The sequence below is a fragment of the Lagopus leucura genome, unplaced genomic scaffold, assembly GCF_019238085.1.
Source record: "Lagopus leucura isolate 7727_CA_CO unplaced genomic scaffold, USGS_WTPT01 Super-Scaffold_100022, whole genome shotgun sequence".
NCBI classification, from domain to species: Eukaryota; Metazoa; Chordata; class Aves; order Galliformes; family Phasianidae; genus Lagopus; species Lagopus leucura.
The window spans coordinates 8,221,057-8,243,832 of NW_024962275.1; the positions used below are offsets into that span (position 1 = coordinate 8,221,057).

The 22,776-nt window shown below is 42.2% G+C and overlaps 1 protein-coding gene across 1 annotated transcript in view; it reads right to left on the minus strand.

Annotated features, from left to right (window-relative positions):
* CACNA1B (calcium voltage-gated channel subunit alpha1 B) overlaps positions 1–22,776 on the minus strand; it is a 251,358-nt gene that overhangs the window by 224,134 nt on the left and 4,448 nt on the right. Inside the window, exon 3 of the mRNA XM_042879063.1 lies at positions 17,946–18,085. Within this exon, the coding sequence (XP_042734997.1) occupies positions 17,946–18,085 (140 nt within the window). The remainder of the gene's footprint in view (positions 1–17,945; positions 18,086–22,776) is intronic.

Consider the following 22,776-nt stretch of genomic DNA (forward strand, 5'->3'; position numbering starts at 1 on the left):
ATAGATATGTTTTGTCTTTGAATGATTTCCCCTTGTGTCTCCAAATCAGTGTGGGGCAGAGGGTAGCAGGCTGGGTTAATTTTCAGCTGCCCATTCATGGCTGAAAAAAGGAAGTTAGCAGCTATGTGCTGAGCTTATCTGGGGGATACAAACACCTTCGCAGAGCTGCTGTCTTAAACACAGATTGGACCCCTCTGGCACCAACAGGATTTTGGGACCCAAAACACCACAGCAATAAGACTAACAAAGATCAATAATGCAGAGAAAAAGGGATGCCAGACCACCCCCTCCGTTCTTCCAAGTGGGAGTGGGACTTCACTGATGGTTTTTTTTCCTATTATTTTTTTTCCATAACTTTTCATCCAGACACGTGAAATGAAAGCAGCTTCAAAAAGAGAGCAGGGATTTAGTTTCATACTTTATACACACAGGTTTCCAGGATGCTTTTTGTTTTGCTTTACCACCCTCATCACCAATAGAAACAACTCCAAGTAAACTCAAATCGTTTTTGTCAGCTTAAACATGAGGAATCCACCCATCACACAGATATGCTCCACTTGGGATTGTTTTCTCCTGCTCCTCCTGGAAGGAGCACACGATCCAGGCCAGCAGCTCCATCAACTTTCCAATCCTAAAAATAAGCAGTGTTTGTTCCTTGCCCCTTTCGCTTCACAAGAGCTCAGATGTTAAATATTCAAACCATCCACATATAGAGAACTGATTCATCCCAATTATTCTTGGACATTTTCTTCCTTCAGCACACATATACCAAATAAAGAAATAATATCATGAAAGCTTTTTCCCCCTCCTCAAGTACAGCTACATCACCAGCGGTTCTAAAACTCACTCTTCACTGACAGATGGCACAGAGGGCTACATGATGGGATGAGTGGTAGAAGGTTTCAGATGAGCATTCAGTACAAGTTGCACAAACTGTCATCTTTAAGCTAAAGCGGACACTAAGACAATCTTTACCACCATCACCTACATGTTTTTTAGTTTCTGCGTGCCTCTATCCATCTTAAGTACATGAAGTTACCAACAGACTTAAAGGCTGACTCCCACTTCTTTTTATTTTGTATAGTTTTACATTTCTGGGTATATGAGCATTCTTCAGGAACCGATGAAGCGGCGCAGCCCTATCCTAAATCAAGGAGGGCTGTAAGAAAACTCATGATGTTATGAGAAGCCCTAGAAATCGTTTGCTTTGGGTTGTTGCCCTGAAACTTCACAGGGAAGGAGCCTATACAGGAATAACAAGTCTATTGCTGTTCCCAAAATATGTTTTGAAAGTGTTAAGTGAAAATTAATGACTACCTTTTCTTTCAGATTTCTATACCTACCTTTCCACTATAAAAAAAAATAAAAATCAGTTTATCTCACAGGGGCGTTGTGAAAGTGAATTAATGCTTGCATGAAGAGCAATAAAGTCCATAAAAAGGATTTCAGTCCAGAAGGAAATGAAGATTCCCTTCTCCAGCCCCAGTGTGAATGGTGAGCTGTAAATAAACTCAGGGCTGTGCACTGGGCAATAAAGACAGCAAATGAAATTAGCATGGTCCCTTCTGCAACCTCAAACAGTGCTGGAGCCCAGCAGAGAATATGGGGATGATCAAAGGGCAGCATGGAGCAGGCACCACCAGACAACATTAATTGCAATGTTCCCCAATTTCTGACCAAGTCTGCACTGAGCAGAAAATGGGTTTGTGGCACTGAGTCTGCTTTGCAGAAGTCCACTGTCTGGTTGCTCCCTGAGGAGCATCTCCATGCTCACATTGTCCCCCCTGCCACTACAGGAGCAGCTGGGATGAGATGGATCAGCAGCCTTCTTCCCCTGTGTACCGAACCCCAAGGGAGCAAAGCACTGAGATCAAACAGCGTCGCGGTGGCACCCATCACATGCTGCATTCATGGGTTGTAAAAGGCTCCAGGGACAGGTGTGTTGTAGGGAGGCAGGTTAATATTCAACAGAGCAAGAACATCCACACCCATCCCAACAGGTTGGTGCACCTGCTGCATGTACTGCTTCACAGGCATCTCCTATCCTTCTGTTGACAGGGCAAGGTTGAAGTTCAGCTCTGCAGACCAAGCAATCAGGGAGACTTAAAGGAGAAGGCATTTCAGCAAAAGGTGGCATCCTGCAGGCCCCATCTGCCCAATCACAGAGTCATTAAGGTTGGAAAAGACCTCTAAGATCTCCAGTCCAACCATCCATCTACCACCAATACTGCCCATTGAACCATTTCCCTATGCACCACATATGCATGGTTCTTGAACATCTCCAGGGATGTGCAGCCTGTGCCAGTGCATCAGCACTCCTTCTGAGAAGAAATCTCTCCTAATATCCAACCTGAACCTCCCCTGATGCAACTTGAGGCAGCATGATAGAAATATTTTGCTTGGTAGCTTTTGTTGGATTGCCCCCAAAGATTTGGGTCAACCACATGTACATGCATGTTACATGCAGTAACGAATGCTAAGCTCACCAAAACAGCTCCTTGAAGGGAACATAGAGAATTGTTGTTTATTTTAATTTCAACAACATTAAATTGAAACATTTCAAACTTAATCTTTTCAATTTGGGAGGATAATAAGTTTTAATTTTGTAAATAAAGTTTGAATTATTTAAAACATTAAAAGCTCAATTTTCTCTTAATCTAGATTGGACAAAAGAGTTACACCTCATTTTACACAACTGTCTTTATTTTTGAAAGGGTTGTCTTTTCATCTGAATAGCAGTCATGTCATTTCTTGGATTTTATTTCTTTTCAGAGCTACAAGTGAGCCAGAATAGTAGTTGTTTACACAACCAAAGCGGTCATGCCACATTCATTGCCATACCTATTGGACAGCTAAATTTAACTACTAAATTATGGGGTGAGAAGAGGGAAATAGAAATAAAGGCTGTACCTGATAGCAGGCAACCACCTCTTCTTATTTCAAGAGCAGCACCAGGGCTGCCTGAATAGTCTCCTCTTCATCCTTTCATTCCCCTGCTCAGTGCTGGAACAGAATGTCAGCTCTCAGTTGCACATTTTGTCCTACCTTAAAACCTAAATTTGAAGAACGACAGTAAGTCTAAAGAAGAGAGCTGAGAGGTTTAATTACTTGCATGTGCGTTTGAGAGGTGCTCCCATGTACACCCAGGATTCCTAGAATCGCAGCCTTAGTACAAGGGAGAAAATGAGCAGCAAGTGGCAAGCTAAAAAAATCTCTGGCTCCCAGATACATGCCTGAAACAGCTCATTTCCAAGAACACCGTGCTGTGAGGCTGGCCAGGCTGGGCTGCAGCAACATCCTTTCTAGTCAAATTCACCTCCCCACTGCAAGGTTATGCATAAACTGCTCCTAGCTTTAGTGACAACTCACCATAGCAGCCCTTGCACAGGATGTAGTTCTGTGGACAGGTATCAGGTTGGTAGTTTCCTGCCAGCTGCTCTATGTTGATATTCGAGGTGAGGCAGTGATTACGTCTTTTTAGACACACTTTATGAAGTGCTTCCCTGAAGTCATGCAGAGCAATGTTATTCATCCTCAACCCATTCCTACCAGTTTTTAAAGGCTTTATAAGGTGCTGTCTCTCCGCTGAGTTTCTCAAACCACCTGTCCATGAAACATGGCACAAGGCCGCTGGATTTCACAGATCTCCTTTCCTACAAAAATACTCCTACAAATCATAGAATGGGCTGGGTTGAAAAGGACCACAGTGATCATCAAGTTTCAACCCCCTGCTATGTGCAGAGTCGCCAACCACCAAACCAGGCTGCCCAGAGCTATCATGGAATCATTAAGATTGGAAGGACCAGGATCACCTACTCCAACCATCTACCCATGCCTGTGACCGCTCAAGACTGTGTCACTCAGTTCCACATTCACACTTTTCTCGAAAACCTCCAGGAACAGTGAGGCCCCCAGCTCTCTGGGCAGCCTGTTCCAATACCTCGCTACTCTTTCTGAGCAAAAATTTTTCCTAATACCCAATCTGAATATCCCCTGGCACAACTTGAGGCCATTTCCTCTCATTCTAAAGCCAGGAGACTCAAAGGATGGTGGGAAGCACTGGGACATATACAATAGCCTCATGTTTGTTCTGGTAAAGATTCTCTGTCCCTTTACCATGCTTTCTTCATCCCAAATTACTGTGGCTACTGCAGCTTCCTCCCCAGTCCAACCTCAATCCATCCATGCCACAATGCACCACATGGAGAGTTTGCCCCAGCACACTCACTGCAGTCTCAGCTACAGTCCTGTTTCCCACACTAGCAGCAGGGCCAAAGCATAGCAACTACTACCACAAACAAGATCATGTGGAGCCAGTGGGTCTCTGCCCCCACCAGCACTGCCATGAGCACAGCATGGGCACCCAATAGCAGCCCATGGAAGCAGCAGTAGTGGTTGTCCTCCACCGCTGTCATTTTACAAGCTCATGGGAAGCTTTACAAGTAGTTATTCATCTTTGTGCCATATGCTCTGTCTACACACTCACCTCTCGCAATGGCATCAAGCCCCACACTATAGCAGCCTTCCCTCCCTGGATAAAGGTTATCTTTCACAAACCACGTTAAGACAATTTGAACAAGCCAGCCGTGGGAAGAAGGTTTTTTCTCCTAATTTTCTCATACCTCCAGAGCAGCAGGGTGACACCTGAAAGATCCAGAAAATCATCTCAGAAGCCCAATTTGAGAATAAGGAGGGCAAACTTTACTCAGCTACAAGAATCAAGCACAATTCTTCTGAAGAGTACCCTCATAGTACAGCCTTTGCTTCTTTCCCCTTTCTACAGCAGGTCTGCATAATTTCAGCATCTTCAGCTCCACATCATCTGCTGCACAAGGAGGGTGGACACAAGGGACGACTATCACCAGCATATTCTATGCCCTTAGAGAGTTACAGTGATGTCTGGACATCATACAAAGCTAAAAACTCGTAACTACCCAGAAACCTCTCTGAGCTCTCGTAAGTTGGTTTCAGTTAAAAAAAAAAAAAAAGGAGATTCACTGACCAGTAAGAAATCCAAGCTGCTTTTTAAAGGAATACATGCAATACCTGTTCCACATGTTCTTTGCGAGGAAAAAAAAACATAGTTCAATTACAGCTTTACATAAAATGAGACGAGAGCATGGTGAACTGCAGCCTGGGAATTAGAGGTGAAGATACTGTTCGGTGCAGGCAGGCTGGGAGCAGCATTACTTAACTGTTTCAGGAAGCCACACACCCTCCCTTACTAGAGGATGTGATTATTAGAGATACTCCAATGCATTCATCCTCTCAACACAGTTATGCACTTAGGCAATGCAGTTATTTCACAGATGGAGACCAGAGAAGCCAAATGGGCCAATCTGCACCGTCCAGCATGCAGGAAAGCTGATCACCACTCACTCGAGCTGGTTTCCAGCCACTGATCTGACTTTCTCTTTGGGAACTGGTCTGAGAACAAGAACCTTTTGCCACAGTAATGTGGCAAGTCCATGGTCATATTGCAGTGTCAACAGCAAGGGGTACCAGGCATCTCTAGGGCTGCAGATACCTGCAGTGCAGAGCTGGATTATCAAGGCCTGAGTGAGCCCAGAATCTCAAAATGGTGAAGATTGGAAGGGACGTCTAGAAGTCATCAAGTCCAACCCTGCTGTGCAAGCAGGGATTCCTAGAACAGGTTGCTCAGGACCACGTCCAAGTGACCTGGTCTTTTGAAGACCTCCAAGGAGGGAGGACTCCACAACCTCTGGAGCTGATAGTGATGAAGGTGTACTTTTAGGCAGGAAGCTCAGCTGCAATATAGGGTGAACATTTATAGCAGGGTAGGAAGCTTACTCCTTCCTCACCCCACTAACAATAGATTTACACCGAATTGCATGTCATTTGCCACTGTTTCCTGAAGAGTTAACAAAAGAAAATATTTGATCCATACAGATGTGACTGCAAAGACCAAGCAGAGCTTACAAGTCTGCTGCACCAAAGGCTCTGTTTTGCAAAGTCACATTTTTTGATCCTATCTGTATTTCAGAACATCTCCAACTGAGCTCCATTAATGTAATCGATTTTTAATGTCATTATCGAAGAACGAATGTGAAGATTTTAACAGCCTATTAGACTGAAATTAGGCCTCACCCAAACCTTCTTCCTTAAGAAAAAGGGTTTCAAAAAAATTGCAGAACTTTATTGCTAATGGACCAGGAGTTACTAAAGTGACCTGGGAAAAGGGAATTTTTTTTCCTCATATTGCAGTATACATAGCATCAGTTCAATCTCTGCTGAAGATCAGAGGTTTGTAATTACAAAAAGTGGAGTTCCCTATCGCAAGGGAAGGTTTTCTCCTGCTTCCCACGCAAAGAAGACCAGAGGGCAGCCCTTAAGGTATTAGAAACAGAAAGTATTTGCTGAGCTGGAAGAATTCCAGGATTCAAAATAAAATACAATGCATGCCCTACTTGCTTTTGTTCTCTGTGTTCCCTGAGAACAGGCATTGGCTGATTCTCGGATCAGGCCTTTGAGATCCCAACACCTGAACCTGGCCAGCACTTATAACCAATGGCTTCAGCAGTGCTGCTTTCACCATGAGGCTTCTGCTACGATAAAACGTTGATTGCAACCTCCATCCTTTTCCTTGGGAAAGAGGCATGGGTGAGGACATCACCTTCTCCCTTTTATTCATCCCCTGTGTGAGCCACGTCTCTTCAAACTCTACCCATGATTCAAGCAATTCAAAGACAGGACAATAACCTAAAGACTGCCTTTGCCATGGCTGACATTCATCTTTCTCTGCTCAGTCACTTCTCCAGCAAGAGTCAAGGCACTTTTTTATTCTCTGGCAAATCAGTGACAAATACTTGTGGACATTTTGACTCAGAGCATGTCACCTCCTCCAAAGGTCCAATCTTTCCTCAGGTTAAAATCTGACAGACACCCACATTTGCAATTTCCCCTGTGTGGCACGCCATCGTTTTAACACGTTCCCCATGGTACACGAACACTGAGCTCCATGCAAGATTCTCCCACTCACTGTGAGTGAGCATCTGCATTTCTAGAAAATTATGCTGTTGCCATCTATTTTACTTCTGATTCAAATTTTCCTCTCTTGAATTCAACGTTTTTTAAGAATTATTTTTACTTCTTTTGAGACATTTTAAACTCACTTCTTTTCAATACTGTCAACCAGCCTATTTCACTATTATGTTATGAAGACAATGACGGCACCTGAATTCATTTTTGAAGGGATGGAAATGCAGATACAAAAGTGAAAAGCAACAACTGAAAAAAATCCTTCATTAGCCAATGGCAGAAAAACACCAAGACACCTCAAAATCCTTCCCTGTTGCTCTGTTAGGCAAGAGAACTGAGATTATTAGCTTGGATCTGTCTCAGACACAGCAATATTATCTGCTGCTATAGTCTCATGTTCTTTCATGTCTTCCAATTAAAGCAAGTAAATTGAATTGGGCTGAGCTTCCTTTGTCCTTTTCACCTCTTGCGAAAGTCAGAGGTTACCATGATTTTATACCTGTTATAATTAGCTTTAATGTTGTAACCTAGGAGGAAAAAAATAACGTTCTTTTAGTAATAGACTTAGTGGTTTTCTCTTTTCTGCAACTGGTAGCCAAGTATAGACTTTCCAAGTCTTATTACAATGTATCTAACCAATTCAAGTACTTTGATCAACTCTTTTGAAAAACAAAATTAAACTGTGCAACAAGTCAGTCCAGGCCAGGAGATAAATCTGAACACAGAACTTCAGGAATTTGTAGTTCTCCTGCTCAGGAAGCAAGAAAACAAGGCTCAGATTTAGCTGTTGGACTCAACAACCCTTATGGGTCTCTTCCAACTTGGGTGATTCTATGATTCAAGAGCTAAGAAGCGCAAAGTTTCCCAACGCGTGTATCTCAGCGCAGCAATAACGTGCACAGATGGGTGATGAGGATATAGATGTTATCAGCTGAATGTTTTTTTGGACTGCTAGAGCATCATTTACTTGGAGCATGTAGTTATGAGCTTTCAAAAATAATGAGATTTAACAAAAAAAAAAACATTTGAGGAGTTTCCTGCGGTTTTTGTTCTCAGCATCGCCTCCACGAAGCAGAACTTTTAGCCATACCAGCCAGAATACAATGTATGTCCAACAGGACAAGACTTCAGAATTTCATCCCATATTTTCCCCATACCCACTTCCTATGACCACCAAGATTGCTATTAACTGTCTACCAACACACCAGCCAAAACTGCTTATTCCTTCACAGCACAGAAATTGCTGTCACTTTATGTGGCCCTCGACTACCACCCTTCAGTCAACTTAGGGGGCCTGAGAAGCAGCAGAAATTTGCATTGGTGTTGAGAGAGAGGTATGTTAACGCTTCTACCTGCCATGAGAGCTTTGGTGCCCAGCTTCTTGCAGCTGGGTGAGTTGTCAAGCCTGACTGACGCTTCATCCAGCACAGGTTCTCACTTTGAGAAGATCATTTCATCCCTCAGAACCTGTTGCCACGTTCCAGGTCCTGCAAACAGACTGCAGCCAAGGGGAGCCCTCTCCTCCCAACACAAGGTCACAGTGATGTTCCACCATGGAAAGATCAGCAAAGCTACAGTACCTGGCCTGATGGAACCAGCCCTCAGCACTCTCCAAAACCAGAGCACTTTGATAAAAGTCTCATTTATATTATTTTAAAAAATCACCTTGGAATCATTTAAAATGAGGGACAGTGTTGAAACCCAGATCTTTCCCTGAAGTTTAGGCCTGCAGGATGTGGGGGAACATTTCACACAGCACCGGAATATCCATTTTTTTCTCAAAGCTGAAGAACGGCTTGCAAAAGATGTTTGCTCTTTAAATCAGACATTAAATGAAAGAATACCACCAGTCCTATTGATATTGTTTCACATATAAAAGGAAAGTTTAGCCCTTGACATACACTGCTTCATTTCATGTGTCATGCTGTAACAGACTGGATTGCTGGATATCTCCAGCATGATTCAGAAGAAATTACAAGATAAAGAAAAGGACAATTATGAAACAGCCTGTTCAAATTTCCACCTAACTCCTTTCAGGAAGTAAAAGGGTCTAATCACACTCCTTCAAAAATCCATTTCCTTTCTGGTGAATCTGTAGATGATCTCAAGGCTCTTTTTGTCTCAAGACTCAAAACAGCCCAGCTGAAGCAAAGTCTTGTGACAGTGAATTCCATGAGTTAATTATATTTCCCTTAGCAAAGGAGTTCTAAAACTTCAATTTCTTTACTGATTCTTTTTGCATCCTGCCAAAATAGATAGAGAAACACAATTTCCTCTCTTTATTCTTCTTTTTTCCTCTGAACTGCATCACCCTTATGAGACTTTCCTCTTAATTTTAACTCTCAGCCTTTTCATTCCTCCTGAAATAGAGATTTTTTTTTCAACCCTTTAATCATTTTCACAGCCTTTCTCATAAGCTCCTATGCTCAAACTCAAGAAAAGCTTTATTCAAGAATGCTGGTTCAAGATGTTCAAGATGGGAAACTGAAACGAAAGACAATGCAATCTTCCTTTATCTTTCTGAATTGGAAAATAAGCTGAAGAACAAGTTTTGTTATTTCAGCTACTTTGAATGAGAACAGAGATACATCCAACTAAATATTTCTGGTTAGTAGTTTAGTTTGAGAACTCTTCAGAAGAAGGACATTGTGTAACTGAAGAACTCTTGGTTCTTCCAGGTATTCTTCATTCTGTCCTTTCCTTCTTTATCTCTACATCACCCCGTAGGCCACTAAATCATGTCTAAACCCATATTCATGGTGTGTGTGTGTCCTATTTTTCAGACCCTCACTGGGCAGTATTCTTAATAACAGGAATGTGGAAAGAGTAAACTTTAGCCTATCTCCTTTAACATCCATAAGGGACAAACTTCACAGCATTTGCAAGCAGATTTACAGCGCAGGGGTGACACGTTGAGAGCAATCATTCTTCTTTTTCAAGAGGCCCAGGTACTCTTTCTTTTCCCAGTGAAAGACATTACCACTCTCATCTCTATTTCTGGTCTTTTTCTTATGCAGCCCAGCATGAACTACCTTGAACTCAGTTAACAGCTAAATTCATTACTGGCAAAATCTAGGGTTTAACTCTGAAGTTATCTGAGATTCTTGCTCCAAGGGGATGACTTTAAAAATCTACAGCTGATCACAAGATCAGCCCACGTAACCCTCATAGCCAGCTCTTGAAACCAAGGCATCTTCTCCAGCACTGACAGAATAACCTGACCTGTTTCCTCAAGGTTCCACTCTAAGCTCACTTAGAAAATAAGTTCATTTTGAAGAAAGGAAGGGGAGGGAGAGGAGGGAGGATTATTTTTCTGACTACTAACAGGAAAAAGAAGGTGGGAGAAGACAAGGCTATATGTTGTCAGCCCTTTATTCAGCTAATGGTAACCATGCCAGGAAGGAAAGATTCAGGTGTCCAGGCTTCCTTTGCAAGGATCTGGAAGCTTTCCAACCCCTACCTCACAGTACAGGTTTGACATGTGCCACAAGAAGCAGGAATTATTTCTCAGCCCAAGCTGCCAGGCTTTCCCGTGGCAGGAAATTGACCCTCCCATGTAGCCAGGAGTTCTTGCAATGCATATTCTGTTGTCATTGAGCTCACTTACACAGAAACCTTTCTTTAATTAAGTTCTATCAGGTTCTTCAGTATAGAGAATATCCAGAACAGCAGAGGTAAGCTGTTTTGGTCTTGAGGAGCATCTGCAGGCCCCCAGATGACAGGTGCTGAGCATAGGGCCTGAGTTACCTACGGAGACCTGGAGCCATCCAAGGATTCAAGGGTTCTTGGACCAACGTGAGCCTGTTGCTCCTGACACGTAGGATTAGCTTACAATTAAAATCAGGCTGATTTTCTAAATCTTCCTTCTTTTCAACACAGCCAAGTCACAGCCAAGTTCTTGTCATCTGAGATGTGCAGACACTTTGCCATCAAAGTGCCACTTGGGAACTGGGACACAGCACTGAAAGTAGCATTTGAGAAGCACGAGTCTGAGAAATCCTGCGCACTCCTCCACATTTAATCATGAGACAGCACTCAACACCAAATAGAGGGCCTGGGTGATTTGCATTTTTTTGTTTGTTTGTTTTTTAATGGGGAGGGAGTAATAAAATTAACATTAGTGCACTTCAGAGCCGCATTTTTATTCATTGTTTTTGGTTTTCAAATCCTAACATTTAAACCCAGTGGCTAGGTAAGCAGTCCTTTCCATTGGTAGAGAACAGCAAACAGTTAAATGGATACCCACTGTGCCAGGGCAGGATCAGAGATCAGGAGCAGATCACGAGGCCCAAAGTCCTCTCTCCACACCTGCAGTCTCTGTAATTGCCCATGCATGGCACATCTGGTCCACTCAGAAGAGGCAATATTTCCCTGCCAAGAAATATTCCTCCTTTCAAGAGCTGTAAAAAGCTAAAACCACTGTCTGGACTCTGTACTAATTATCCTGGCTGGCTTTGATGAATCCCTGGCTGTGATGAGGAAGCACACCTCCCTTTCATGTGCTATGGCCATTTTTGCTGGATAGCAGCTCAGCTTCGGGGCCTGCAGGTCAAGCACTCTTTAGGTCATGCCCAGCACCACTCTCCTTATGTGCCAAAAGCTTAAAAGAAGCACAGAATCCTAGAATCATTAAGATTGGAAAATACCACTTAGATCACAAAGTCCAACCCCAACCCACCCCCACCATGCCCACTGACCACGTCCCTCTGTGCCATTTCTTGGAGCACCTCCAGGACCTCCTCCTCTGTCCCCTGGGTCTCTGTTCCACTGCCCAAGCACTCTTTCAGAGAAAGAACACAAGTACAAAACGTGAAAATCAGCACAAAATGGAAAACTGAAGAAATGCTCCCATTTTCTCCCCACTCAGAGAAAAACTATTTGTCAGTGCCTTTTCTGGCTTATTGTGCAGTACCCATCACTTATCAGTTAGCATACCAGGTATTCAGTATACTGCATTCAGTTCTAATAAACTAAGAAAGGAGCGTGTTCATCTCATTATTTCTTTGCCCTTCAGAAATATTCTGACCTGAAACGCTCAGCGTTCCACAACAGGGAGAGCAGAGCCTTGCTTCAAGGCTAACTTCTGCCAGGGAAGGGCTGGATCTACCTGTGGCTCTTCTGAGGGTCTGTGACCATCTGCAGCCCTTTGCTTCTTAAGCTCCCCAGTGTGGCTTCAGTGTCCCATGAGCCCAGATGGTCAAGCGACAGCCGAGAGGACAACCTTAAATTTCAGGTCCATATTGAGGGATCACATGCCCTCTCCTCTTCTAATTACTGGCCACTTGTTTTCTCTGCCTTCCTCCATCACTGCTCCAGTGTAACTGTCAGATCTCCACTTAACACTTTGCATTCAGGAAAACAAGTTAATTCCCTTTCCCTCATCCTCTTTTTATTTAATTTAATATCAGAGTGTATCCTGAGCTTTCCTGAGACAGCAAACATTCATCCATCTTTGAAGCATAAAATAAATAGAGAACAGTGATCATCTCCATTAAAATCTGTAGAGGTTTTGTTTTTAGCATGACTCATGCATAATGCTAACAGCAATCAGACTTGGCCCATCACCACCCCTTCTGTATAACAAGTCTTACTTACTGTCCATGAGATAACTTCAAGATAAAGCTTGCCTCTATTAAAACATTCATTTGCCCAACTCCTGTTGCTGCTCAGCTTTGCTTTCTAGCAGAGACACAGCGAAAGTTCCATGTAGAAAAAAAGAAATTTGCATTTCCCTGCACCCACCTCCTTTATTCCCTAGCTGTCTTGATCTGAAGCTTTAAAAAGAAAACACCAAGCATACTGGCTAAGCAGAACTGGAAGTGCTTTCAAGGGTTTTTGTTATTCTACTTTAATTTTGGTTTTCAAATTACCATCCTCTATGGCTATTTGGAGGTGGGGGGATTCAACCATTCTCGGCAGTGCACAAGCACTAGTCACGTAGGGCCCTATAATTCAGTCATCCTACTCTAAGAGCTTTTGAATTCAAAGGAACACGTGTGGAGAATAAATGTTAGAGACTACAGGCATCTACGTTGTTTGACAGCTTCAGGAATCCCAGCCCTCAACCAGACATTCACTTTTCAGACTATTTCCCAGCCTCATTACACCTCACGCGCTGTCTAAAGGGTACAGTCTACCTCAAGCTGGAAGATCAGATCTCTGCAGCCCACTGTACAGACCAGGTTTGATGGTTCCTGTGCTTCTCCCTTTGACAGTCATTGCAGCAACTAAGCCTGCTGCTGCTTCTCATGCACTGCACCAGAAATAGCATCTTAGACTGCCCACGTACGGAGACGGTCCTGGTAACTAGCAAAGCAAATATCAAGGATGATCAGGTCCTTGTTATTAAATGAGTTACCTTCCAGATTATTAGCATCACCACAACCTATCATCCAGACAGTCGAGAGAGTTCTAGCTTTTGTAATTTGTTCCCAACTGCCTGAGACATCAGGAATTGCACAGATACTTTGTACATTTCTTTTGGCAGCTCCAGGCCTGGCACATGCTGTCTCTGCCAGTCCCACCCAGAGATCCAGGCAGCTGATCCAGCTGGCTCTAGGCAACACCAGGACTCTTTAAGAGTGTTCAATGCAGGCCTATTAAAAGCAAAAAAAAAATTAACTCTGCTCATAAACAACAGATCATGAGATTATTTTTTGTTTAATTTGTTTATACTGGTCATTAGCCACTCTCAGTGTTGGACAAACAATGCACACAGTTGTGGTCACTGCTTCCCAGAGGATCCAATGGAACCAGGAAAGGACCAAAATAGCAGCACGAGTCAGTGGTGCTCTCATGTTCAGGGAGGTCAAGTAGCTGAGGTCTCCAATACAGGAAAAGATAGAGACTCAAAACTATAAACATGCAGGAAAAGGAATAAATTATTTCCCTGATCTCACAAAATCTAATGGAAAACCAATGGAAATCTCAGGTAGCTAGTGAGGAGGAGGAATAAGCAGCAGCACCACTCTTCATGGTGTGTAGCTGAATCATGAAATCTTTTGCACAAGATATGATGAAACCAAAATTATAAGCAGGCTCCAGAACATGTAGGAGGAGAGTCCCCTTATAACTCTCAGTTTAAAAGCCAAGAGACCCATCTTCCCATGAATTCCAACAAGAACAGATCTGAGCCCTGAAGGTCCTGAATGCAGGTTTGCAGGTCCAACGGTAGGAGCCTGGATGCGGGGAGGGCTCTGTTTCCAGAGCAGCAATAGAAAGTAAATAAATTCCCCTGATCTTCCCTCAAGAACAGTGCATTAAGGTTGTATATTTCCAGCCCAGTTGGGCATTTGCCTTTTTTTTTTTTTTTCCTTCTTTTTTTTGGTGATTTAGAGTAGCTAACGGGTGATGCGATCATAGGAGCAAACACGGGCCCATGCAAACGTGAAAAATAAAATGAACAGGAGCAATAAACTACATGTGTCTCCATAACAGCAACAGGCCCATCACAGCAGGGCACATCTCCTCAATGCTCATCTACAACTGGAAGAGTTTATAAGAAATAAATAAAAATAAATTACGGAGAGAAGAAAATCTTCCAGGAAGCAGCAGTCTATTATTTTCCCAGGCCTTTATTAGCAGTGGATCCACAGGCTTTCTTGGAAGAAAATGAGAAAAAGCATTGCAGCTCTGCTGTCAAAAGAAACCAGGGGAGTATTTGCTAGAACAGCAAGCCAAGCTTTTCAGGGCTACTATCAATTAGTTTCCAGTTTAGCTCAATAGGATATTGATCCTGGTCACATATAACAGAACCCTGGTTTATTTTCTGATTAACAAGTTTGACTGTTAGATTTTGACAAACAAGATGTCCATCACTGCAGAAAAAAAACAGCCGTATTTATCAGTAATAACAATATGAAGGCTTTGCGTAGAATAAGCTGGGGAGGGGTGTGTCAAAAAAAGCAGGTGTGGGAAGGGTTACTGCACGATCACTTTAACATTTACATAAGGGTAAGTTCAATTAATGCAGAGTCTTCCCCCACAGCCTCCTCCAAAACACACTCAGACACTGGCTGGCCTTCTTCCTATGGAAACAGCCAACGAGAGCAAAGATGCTCTTTGCTTTCATGGGTATTTTAGTTAAAAGCTGAAAATGAGATCAAGTTTTCTGACATTTGCTATCTACCTTAAAAACGTGCACCCAACAGGATTAGCAGGTGCACAACCCTGCGTGTGATATCATGAAATGCATTCCATGTTCTTTCACGTTTGTATGGAAAAAAAAGAAATCAAAATCCCTCTGTAATATTGAAGATCAATGTGAAACTGAGCTTAGGAACCAAACATCAATTGCTGCCTGCGAAACATGAAGTAACATATTCAAGTAGGAATCTTGTACATATGGCAAAGGAAAGCTTTTGATATTGAGTAGTAAAATGATGCTTCAAAACCTGATGTCCTACATAACTGTATTTGTAAGAGCACATAAAGCACAAGTTCAGCACGGTCCTTCTTTATTATTCTTTGACGAATTACAGAACCTGGCTTGATTTTTATTTTATTTTTCCAACAGATCTGCGATCACTTTCCATAGAAAGGAAAATTAAAGCACCAGTTGTGCTACCACCTCCCTGGAGAAGCAGCCAGGGCTGCTAGCAGTGAGTGTTTTTCCTCAGCAGCCTGCCTTCAAAGTCTAAAAGCAGAAATACCAAGCTGCTATCTATCTGCAGCAAAACCCTCACTCAGACTTCCCCTTGAGGAGCAGCTAGCCAAGCAGGAAAGGCAATGGGTGGCTGAAAGGGTTTCTGGTCACTGAAGGAAGCTTAAAGAAAGGAGAGTCTGCTTTCTAGCACAGACCCATGGCAACACAGCAGTGAGGTAAAACACAAGGATCTAGGAAATTCAGAACAAAACACAGCAGGCTGCAGAGAAAATACTAATTTAACCCTGTGTTAATCTGCAGATCGTTCAATCTCATTTCTCTACTGCAGGTCCCCCCACATCATTACTGGATTTGCAAATACAGCCCCCAGATTCAGAAAAACATTCACCTAACCAAGCACACCTGGTGCTTTTGGTGGGGCCAAACACCAACACTTGGTCACGAGCTCAAGAATGCCTCAAGAGCTAAATCCAGCCCTCAGTTCACAGGATTAGAGGGCTGTGGGATTCCTCACTGGAGCAAACCCTTGAGCTTGGTGCCGGTTGGTTTTCACATTGCCTTCCCCACACTGCCTGCCTGGTGGGAAGTCCATGTACAAGACAGCTTCAATACAGCCCAGCTAGCATCACCATTGGAAACCAGAAGCTTTGACATTAACAGGATTGTACTTCAAAAGAATACGCATGTTTGCAGATAGCAACAGGGTTCCTTATTACAGCTGTCTAATCAAGCCGATATTCTGCAATTATACTCTGAGATCAAACAGCACTGCAAACAGCACTTGCAATAAAACTGGCACCAGAAGGATGCCCGTGTCACGCCTATACACTGAGCCTTCAGTTGTGACTCCACAAGCATGGCACACGCGCTCAGTTTCAGGTGCTATTGCAGAATGTTGAAAGTTTCAATCGCAGCCAAGTGTTTTTTAACTAGACATATTTTGATCCTTGGGATGTGTTTATAAAAAAATAATAATAATAATCAGGTAAAATCCAGTTAAATTGCTTTAATTTGGGGCACAGAACCATTGGAGCCAGCCAAGTTCAAACAGATACTTGAATGTTTTGCTGTGGGACGAACTAAAGCAAGTTCTTCCCAGAACCAGGGCCTTAGTTTTGGTGGTTGGCTGGCTGGGTTTTCCATTTGTTTCCTTGAGCACACAGGAGGGCACATTGCAAACAAGAAATCAGAACGTACTGTTGGTGCAAATAATTGTAGCATCTATGCTAATTCTTTTTTTAATCCTGATACCCTGTGTGCTTCTAAGTATGTAAATCTGATTCTCCTTGTGGCTCCACTGAAGTTTCTATTGATTAAATACCCAGCCCCAGCAGCAGGAGGATCAAGCCCTGCGTATTTATTTTCTTCCTCTCAATACATACAGAACTCCCTTTGGCCTCTCAATTGCTGTATCACATGGTGTGCTGAATGCAAATAGAATTACAGTGCTAATGCACCCAATGAATATATTTGTATATGCGTGCCAGCATTCTCTCCTACCAGCATCCTACTGTACACCACTAAGTAGACCAAAGAATATATATTCATCACACCTGGCAGGTTTGTGAAATGAGTGCATATGGGTAACAAGAACCAGTGCTCACTCTTCTCAAAGACAAACTGAGATTCCAAGATGAAGGCTGCAAGATCAGGACCTCATGCAGACCTTTGTAAACCCTGATGTTCACAGTGGAGTACAATCTGCACAAAGTAAGAGTTACTTAACGCTTGTTAAACACAGAAATTGTTGCAATGTGTAACAAGACAATGCCAGCATTTCCCAGAAATAAATTAGTGGTGTCTCTTCAAATAGGACACAAAACACACAGACAGCATTTTCAACTACAATCTTACCAGACATGCACCCTCTTTGAATTATTTTCAGCAACCTTGTTTTACAGCAAACTAAATTCATCCCTGTAGAAGCTTCACTGATTTCAGAGCAATAATATCTTAAAGATGGGATGCATTTAATTTGCTGGTTCACTCTACATTGACTTTTGAAGTCAGCCTGTAACGTCAGAAGATAGATTGATTTAAATCAGGTTCAAGTACCTCGTGGCAATTAGAACCTGCAAAGCCTGAGAAATGTCAGTGAGTATTCGGATGAGTTACATGCCAGCATGTATACAAATAAATCTCCCCAAAGTCTCACTGCAGTTGGTTCAAACAATGCTTTGAAAGTGACTCACTCTGCTCAATAATCATCATTTAAAGACAGTAACTGCAGTTTTAAAGCAATGTTTCACCACAGCCACTTCCACTCTAACCCATAGTTTAAAAATAATGCAAACCAAAACAAGGCTGTCCCCTAAATTTACAGCAAGAGGAGGTCACTTACCCTGTGAGGACCACAACGAAATCCATCACGTTCCAACCATTTCGGAGGTAAGAGCCTTTGTGAAAAACAAACCCCAGAGCAATGATCTTTATACCAGCTTCAAAACAAAATATTCCAATAAAGTACGGCTCAGTGTCATCCTGCAAAGAACAAAAAGCAGAAGTGTCAAAGATACCCACATGACTGCACTTGCCTCGACAAATGTAGGATAAATATATGCACCAACTTCCCATTCTTTCCAGCTGTGGACAGAGTTAAAACCAAAAGGTTCAAATGTATTGAAACCAAGCGTAAAGAAGGATTTCAGAATTATTCTTCTGAGGATAAATTTGACTTTTTACATGGAAAATTCTATTTGCCTTTGTTCCAGTGGTTTCACCCCCTACTTTTCACAATTACTCAAATTCCTGGAAAGAACTTTAATACTGAAATCTTGCTCCAGGCATACATCTAAATGTGAAACCACATTTCTATAGTTACTGACATGGAAGAAAACACGTTTCTGTTTCCTGGATGAGCTATAAAGACAAACCAGAGTAATCTGAGGAAAACAAACTTACAAACATCACCAGGAAGTCTTTTATCATTTATTCCATCACTTCTTTCACTCTTTCTGCTTCACATTCCACAGCTTCAAATCCATCTACTTTTGTTCTGTTGTGTGTCTGATTTGGGGACAAAACCTAATTTCCTTCTGTTAATAGTGGAAGCAGAAAGATTTTTGCCTAGTGCCCCATTGAAGCTAAGACTTCATACCCTAACCCAATAAAGAAGAGAGCAAGTTTAGAGCTTTATTAAACTTCCTTTCCATCTTTGGCACCAGATCCATCAATATTATATTGATCCCTTGATATTATATTGATAAGAGTTTAAAGAAATTCATTTCTAAAAGGAAGCATTCACTGTTGGAAAAAGAGATGTCAGCAAAAAACAAGAGCAAAGGAAAAGGTGAAAGCACCAGGTGTCAATTTCAAGAGCATGCTAAGCAGCTTCAGCACCTGTATCCAATTTTCACACATGCCTTAGATCCATGATTTAGCTTAAGGTAATGGAAGTGAGGCAGCCCTACTTAAAAGGAAACAAACTACCAAATTAGAGAATTGCTGTTACAGTAGCTTTGATAATTCTGATCAAGAGTTGAGCTTTGGGTGCAGTTATTTATATGTTGCAGTTCTGTTCATGTCAAGAAGTAGTTCATTTTGTGCAGAAAGAACGTGAGTGTCAACTCTTTGTGGCCACAACAAAGAAAGGAGCAGTTTTGACACAAATATTTTGCAGACACAGCACCACAGCTTCAACCCAGCGCTGGCACACAGACCATGCTTTAGGTATGATGCTTGTTACAGAAAGCCAGCTTTTCTCTTACAGAACAACATGATAGCACACCCTTCCCAAAGAGCCTTGAACACTGATCACGTTGATGTATACCCAACTCAGAAAATCAATCACAAAGCAATAATCCCTGAGGGTAGCTCTGAGCTGTTGGAAATACCTACATGCAGACAGGCTTTTCCATCAGCATCTGAATTAAACTTTTGTTTCCTACCAAGGAGAGTCCTGCACCCCTACACACATCTCAGTGACACAAGACCCCTATATCCTCCATGCTACAGCATCTCTAGTCCCTTCTACCTTTCTTAACCTCACTGCTCCCCCTCCTATTCCCCTGTGGCCAGGCAAGAAAGGAGAGAGATCTGAAATTATCGTACATGGTTTAAGGAGAATCTACCTTACCGCTCCCTTGGCTTTCCTTTGTGATCACAGAGCCACTCTTGGTGCCTAGGCTGCCTGCTCTTCAGCCCCACAACACCTTCTAGATCAACAAACACCTACAATCTTCACAAAACAAACCCCCCCCCCCCCCCCAAGCCATCCTTCATTTCCAAAACACATCTAATAGTGGATCTCTAAAAAGAGCTTTTCTACCACATCATAAAATAAATATTAAAATTCCCCCACTCTGAATGCACTCCCTGCTTCACTTCCTGAAAGCTCTGCATCTACTCTGCTACTAGTCATACACTATCTGGGTCAGATGCCTTGTGGTTACAGCTCCCATCTTTAAAGGACCGGTGTTCAGGTACTCGAGGGTTTTATAGAATATGTTTTTTCCCAAAGTCAGGAGTATACAGAGCTGTTAAGAATTGGGTCAAAAAAGCTCTTATCAACATCTAAGAAATCAGGAAGGATCACATATGGGCTTGGGTATTTATTTAATAAAGAAAAAAAGAAAAAAAAAAAAAGAAAAACAAAAAACAACTATTCACAACATTGATGAGAGTGAGTAGCTGAGGAAATAAGAGGGCATAGAAAACTGATCTTTTCTAAAGCCTATCTATATTTACACTAATTCAGCCTAAGAATCAGGTCAGTAGCAAGGATAGAATTAAATACAAAAGTGATGCCCCTCTAGGTAGTAGGAGCTGCTGCTGAAAAAATGGATTTGCATTAGTGTGTGTGATGGAAGGATGTGGAGTGGGTGACTTGCCCTGAGCAACACTGAAACAGCACTGCTGTCAATTGAAAAATCCTGCTTCCAGCTCATCCTGCAGCCCCTTGCAGATAGGGTACTGGGGTCTTGCTTGAATTCAGGTTTAGGGAAGTAGGAGATTATAAGTATGGATGTGAATGCTTAGAAAGAGGGTGGAGAATTTGGGCAGCAGCCAGAGCTGTGCCAGCAGGTTGTTTGCTGTGGACACAGCAGAGCTTGAGTCTGGGCCAAACACACATTTAATCAATATGTTTCAGATCAGAAACAACTTCTATGTCTGGGAAGTCATTACTATTCCTAGTCCATTTCCTAATGTCTTTCGTTGGCCTTCAGATGTGACAGCCTTAATAGATTTGGGTGTGTAAGCCTTTGTTCATGCAGAGCGTAATATGAACTGCTCATATATGGCTGCACGAAGTGCCAGTGAATAGGTTAAAGAATTAAATCCATTAGGCAAATGAAGGATCTGTCATGCTGAATATCTGAGAAAACAATTATGTTCCATCCTCACATCAAAACCAGCCAAACACTAGGAGCCCTACAGTGAAACACACATCCTACAGACCCACTGATGTCTTCAAGCAGGCTGTTCTGCACAAGAGTAGAGCAGAAAATAAGTTTCTCATCCTGTTAGTTCAAATATTGTGTCTATTAGGCCGAGAAAAATTCATGGTCTATAGAAGCTTCACATGAAAAAAAAAAAAAAAAAGAAAAAGAAAAGAAATTAGCAGGACAATGGAGAGCAAAAATGAGCACAAGCACACCTCAGGCTGGACAGCCAAGGACACAATGGCCAAGGCATCCACCTGCAAGGTCATTCAGGCTTCGATTTGAAGCTCACCTTCCCACATCTGGAGCTCTCACCATCAGGCTCTGGGCCACTCAGTGCAATTCCCTCAGCATATTTTATCCTGGCATTGCTCCAAAGTGTATAAACAATGCAATATTTATTGGAACATAGTGAAACTGCCTCTACAAACTATTGGCTAAGGCATTCAGCTGAGACAGAGAGCAGTAAGCTTGCAGCATTCCTGCTCCAGTGGATAATTACTGATTTGAAGTAAAAACTTCCAGCAGCCAAAGAATGCCAAGCTCCCAGACCAGCACAGGCAAGAGCCTAGGGAGTAAAGCATTCCCCTTCCAGTGGAAGCGTGAGCTTATTTCTCTTGTCTGAAAAACAAGAATTTGCAGGCAAGGTTCCAGCTCACTTCTAACTGCTTTAACCACCAGACTGACGTACTTTCAGAGCCTTGATTTTCACTCCCATTCTAGTGTCACTTTTTCCACTGATAGACACGAGGTACATTTCTGCCCAAACAATTGGGTTTTGACAAAGTTTCCATACATTGCTTGTGTTTTTCCTGGATTTTATTAGCAGACTGCTCCCCAATCTTAACTTGACAGAACAATAAGACTATATGCTTCCATATAAACCTCAGTTGTCCAGAAACTTCAGACCAAAAGAGCTAGAAATTAACCTAGCTAGTCCAGGGACAAAAGAGGCATCAACAGCTTTTCTGTCTCACAAACTACATACTGAATATGAACTAAAAAAGATTACTTATAATTCAGCCGTTCCAACTCTGAAATATTGCATATACCAATATATCACTCACTCTTCCCATGTATTCAATTAACCTTGCTTGTCAAGAAACATGAGCATGGAAAGCAAATTGAGATTGCACTGCAGGATCGTATCTTGGGTCCCTGGGGAGATACATTGAGGAAAATCTTGATTAGAAGAGAAAAATAATGAAAATATTTGCGAGGATTCTTCCTTCATCTTTTTCTCGACTTTAACAAACAGATGATCTTAAGATCCCTTGTCTTTCTATCTGTGGTGCAAAGTATTTGAGCAGGTTTTGTTTTCCTTCAAAACCTCACCCCACGTCTCTCAGTTGTAAAAGGCTGATGACATACATCTCATTCTTAACATCTGATTAACTCTTCAGCAATGAATCCACAGTCCAGTTTGGAGTTTTAATGAACCCAGGAGAAAGGAACATATAGCCATAAATCATTAGCCAAAAGAGGCCATTTCTATTCCTGCCAAAGACAGTAGTAAAGTACCTGGTGTTAAACGTGGACTTATAATCTGGCTCAAAAAAAAACCTGAAAATATGTGGGATGGTTTGGCCACTCTGTTTTAACAGAGAATTGTAACATTTTCAGTGAAACTACTCACAGTTTGTGGGACACAACAGGAGAATTCTAACGAGGCTTCGCTTTTAAAACCAGAATATAGTTCTTATTCACAATGCTTAATTTTTAAAGCACGTTTTGAAAATAGAAAATATCCTGATTTGTAAGGATCATCACTGTTATTCTACGCTAAACTCT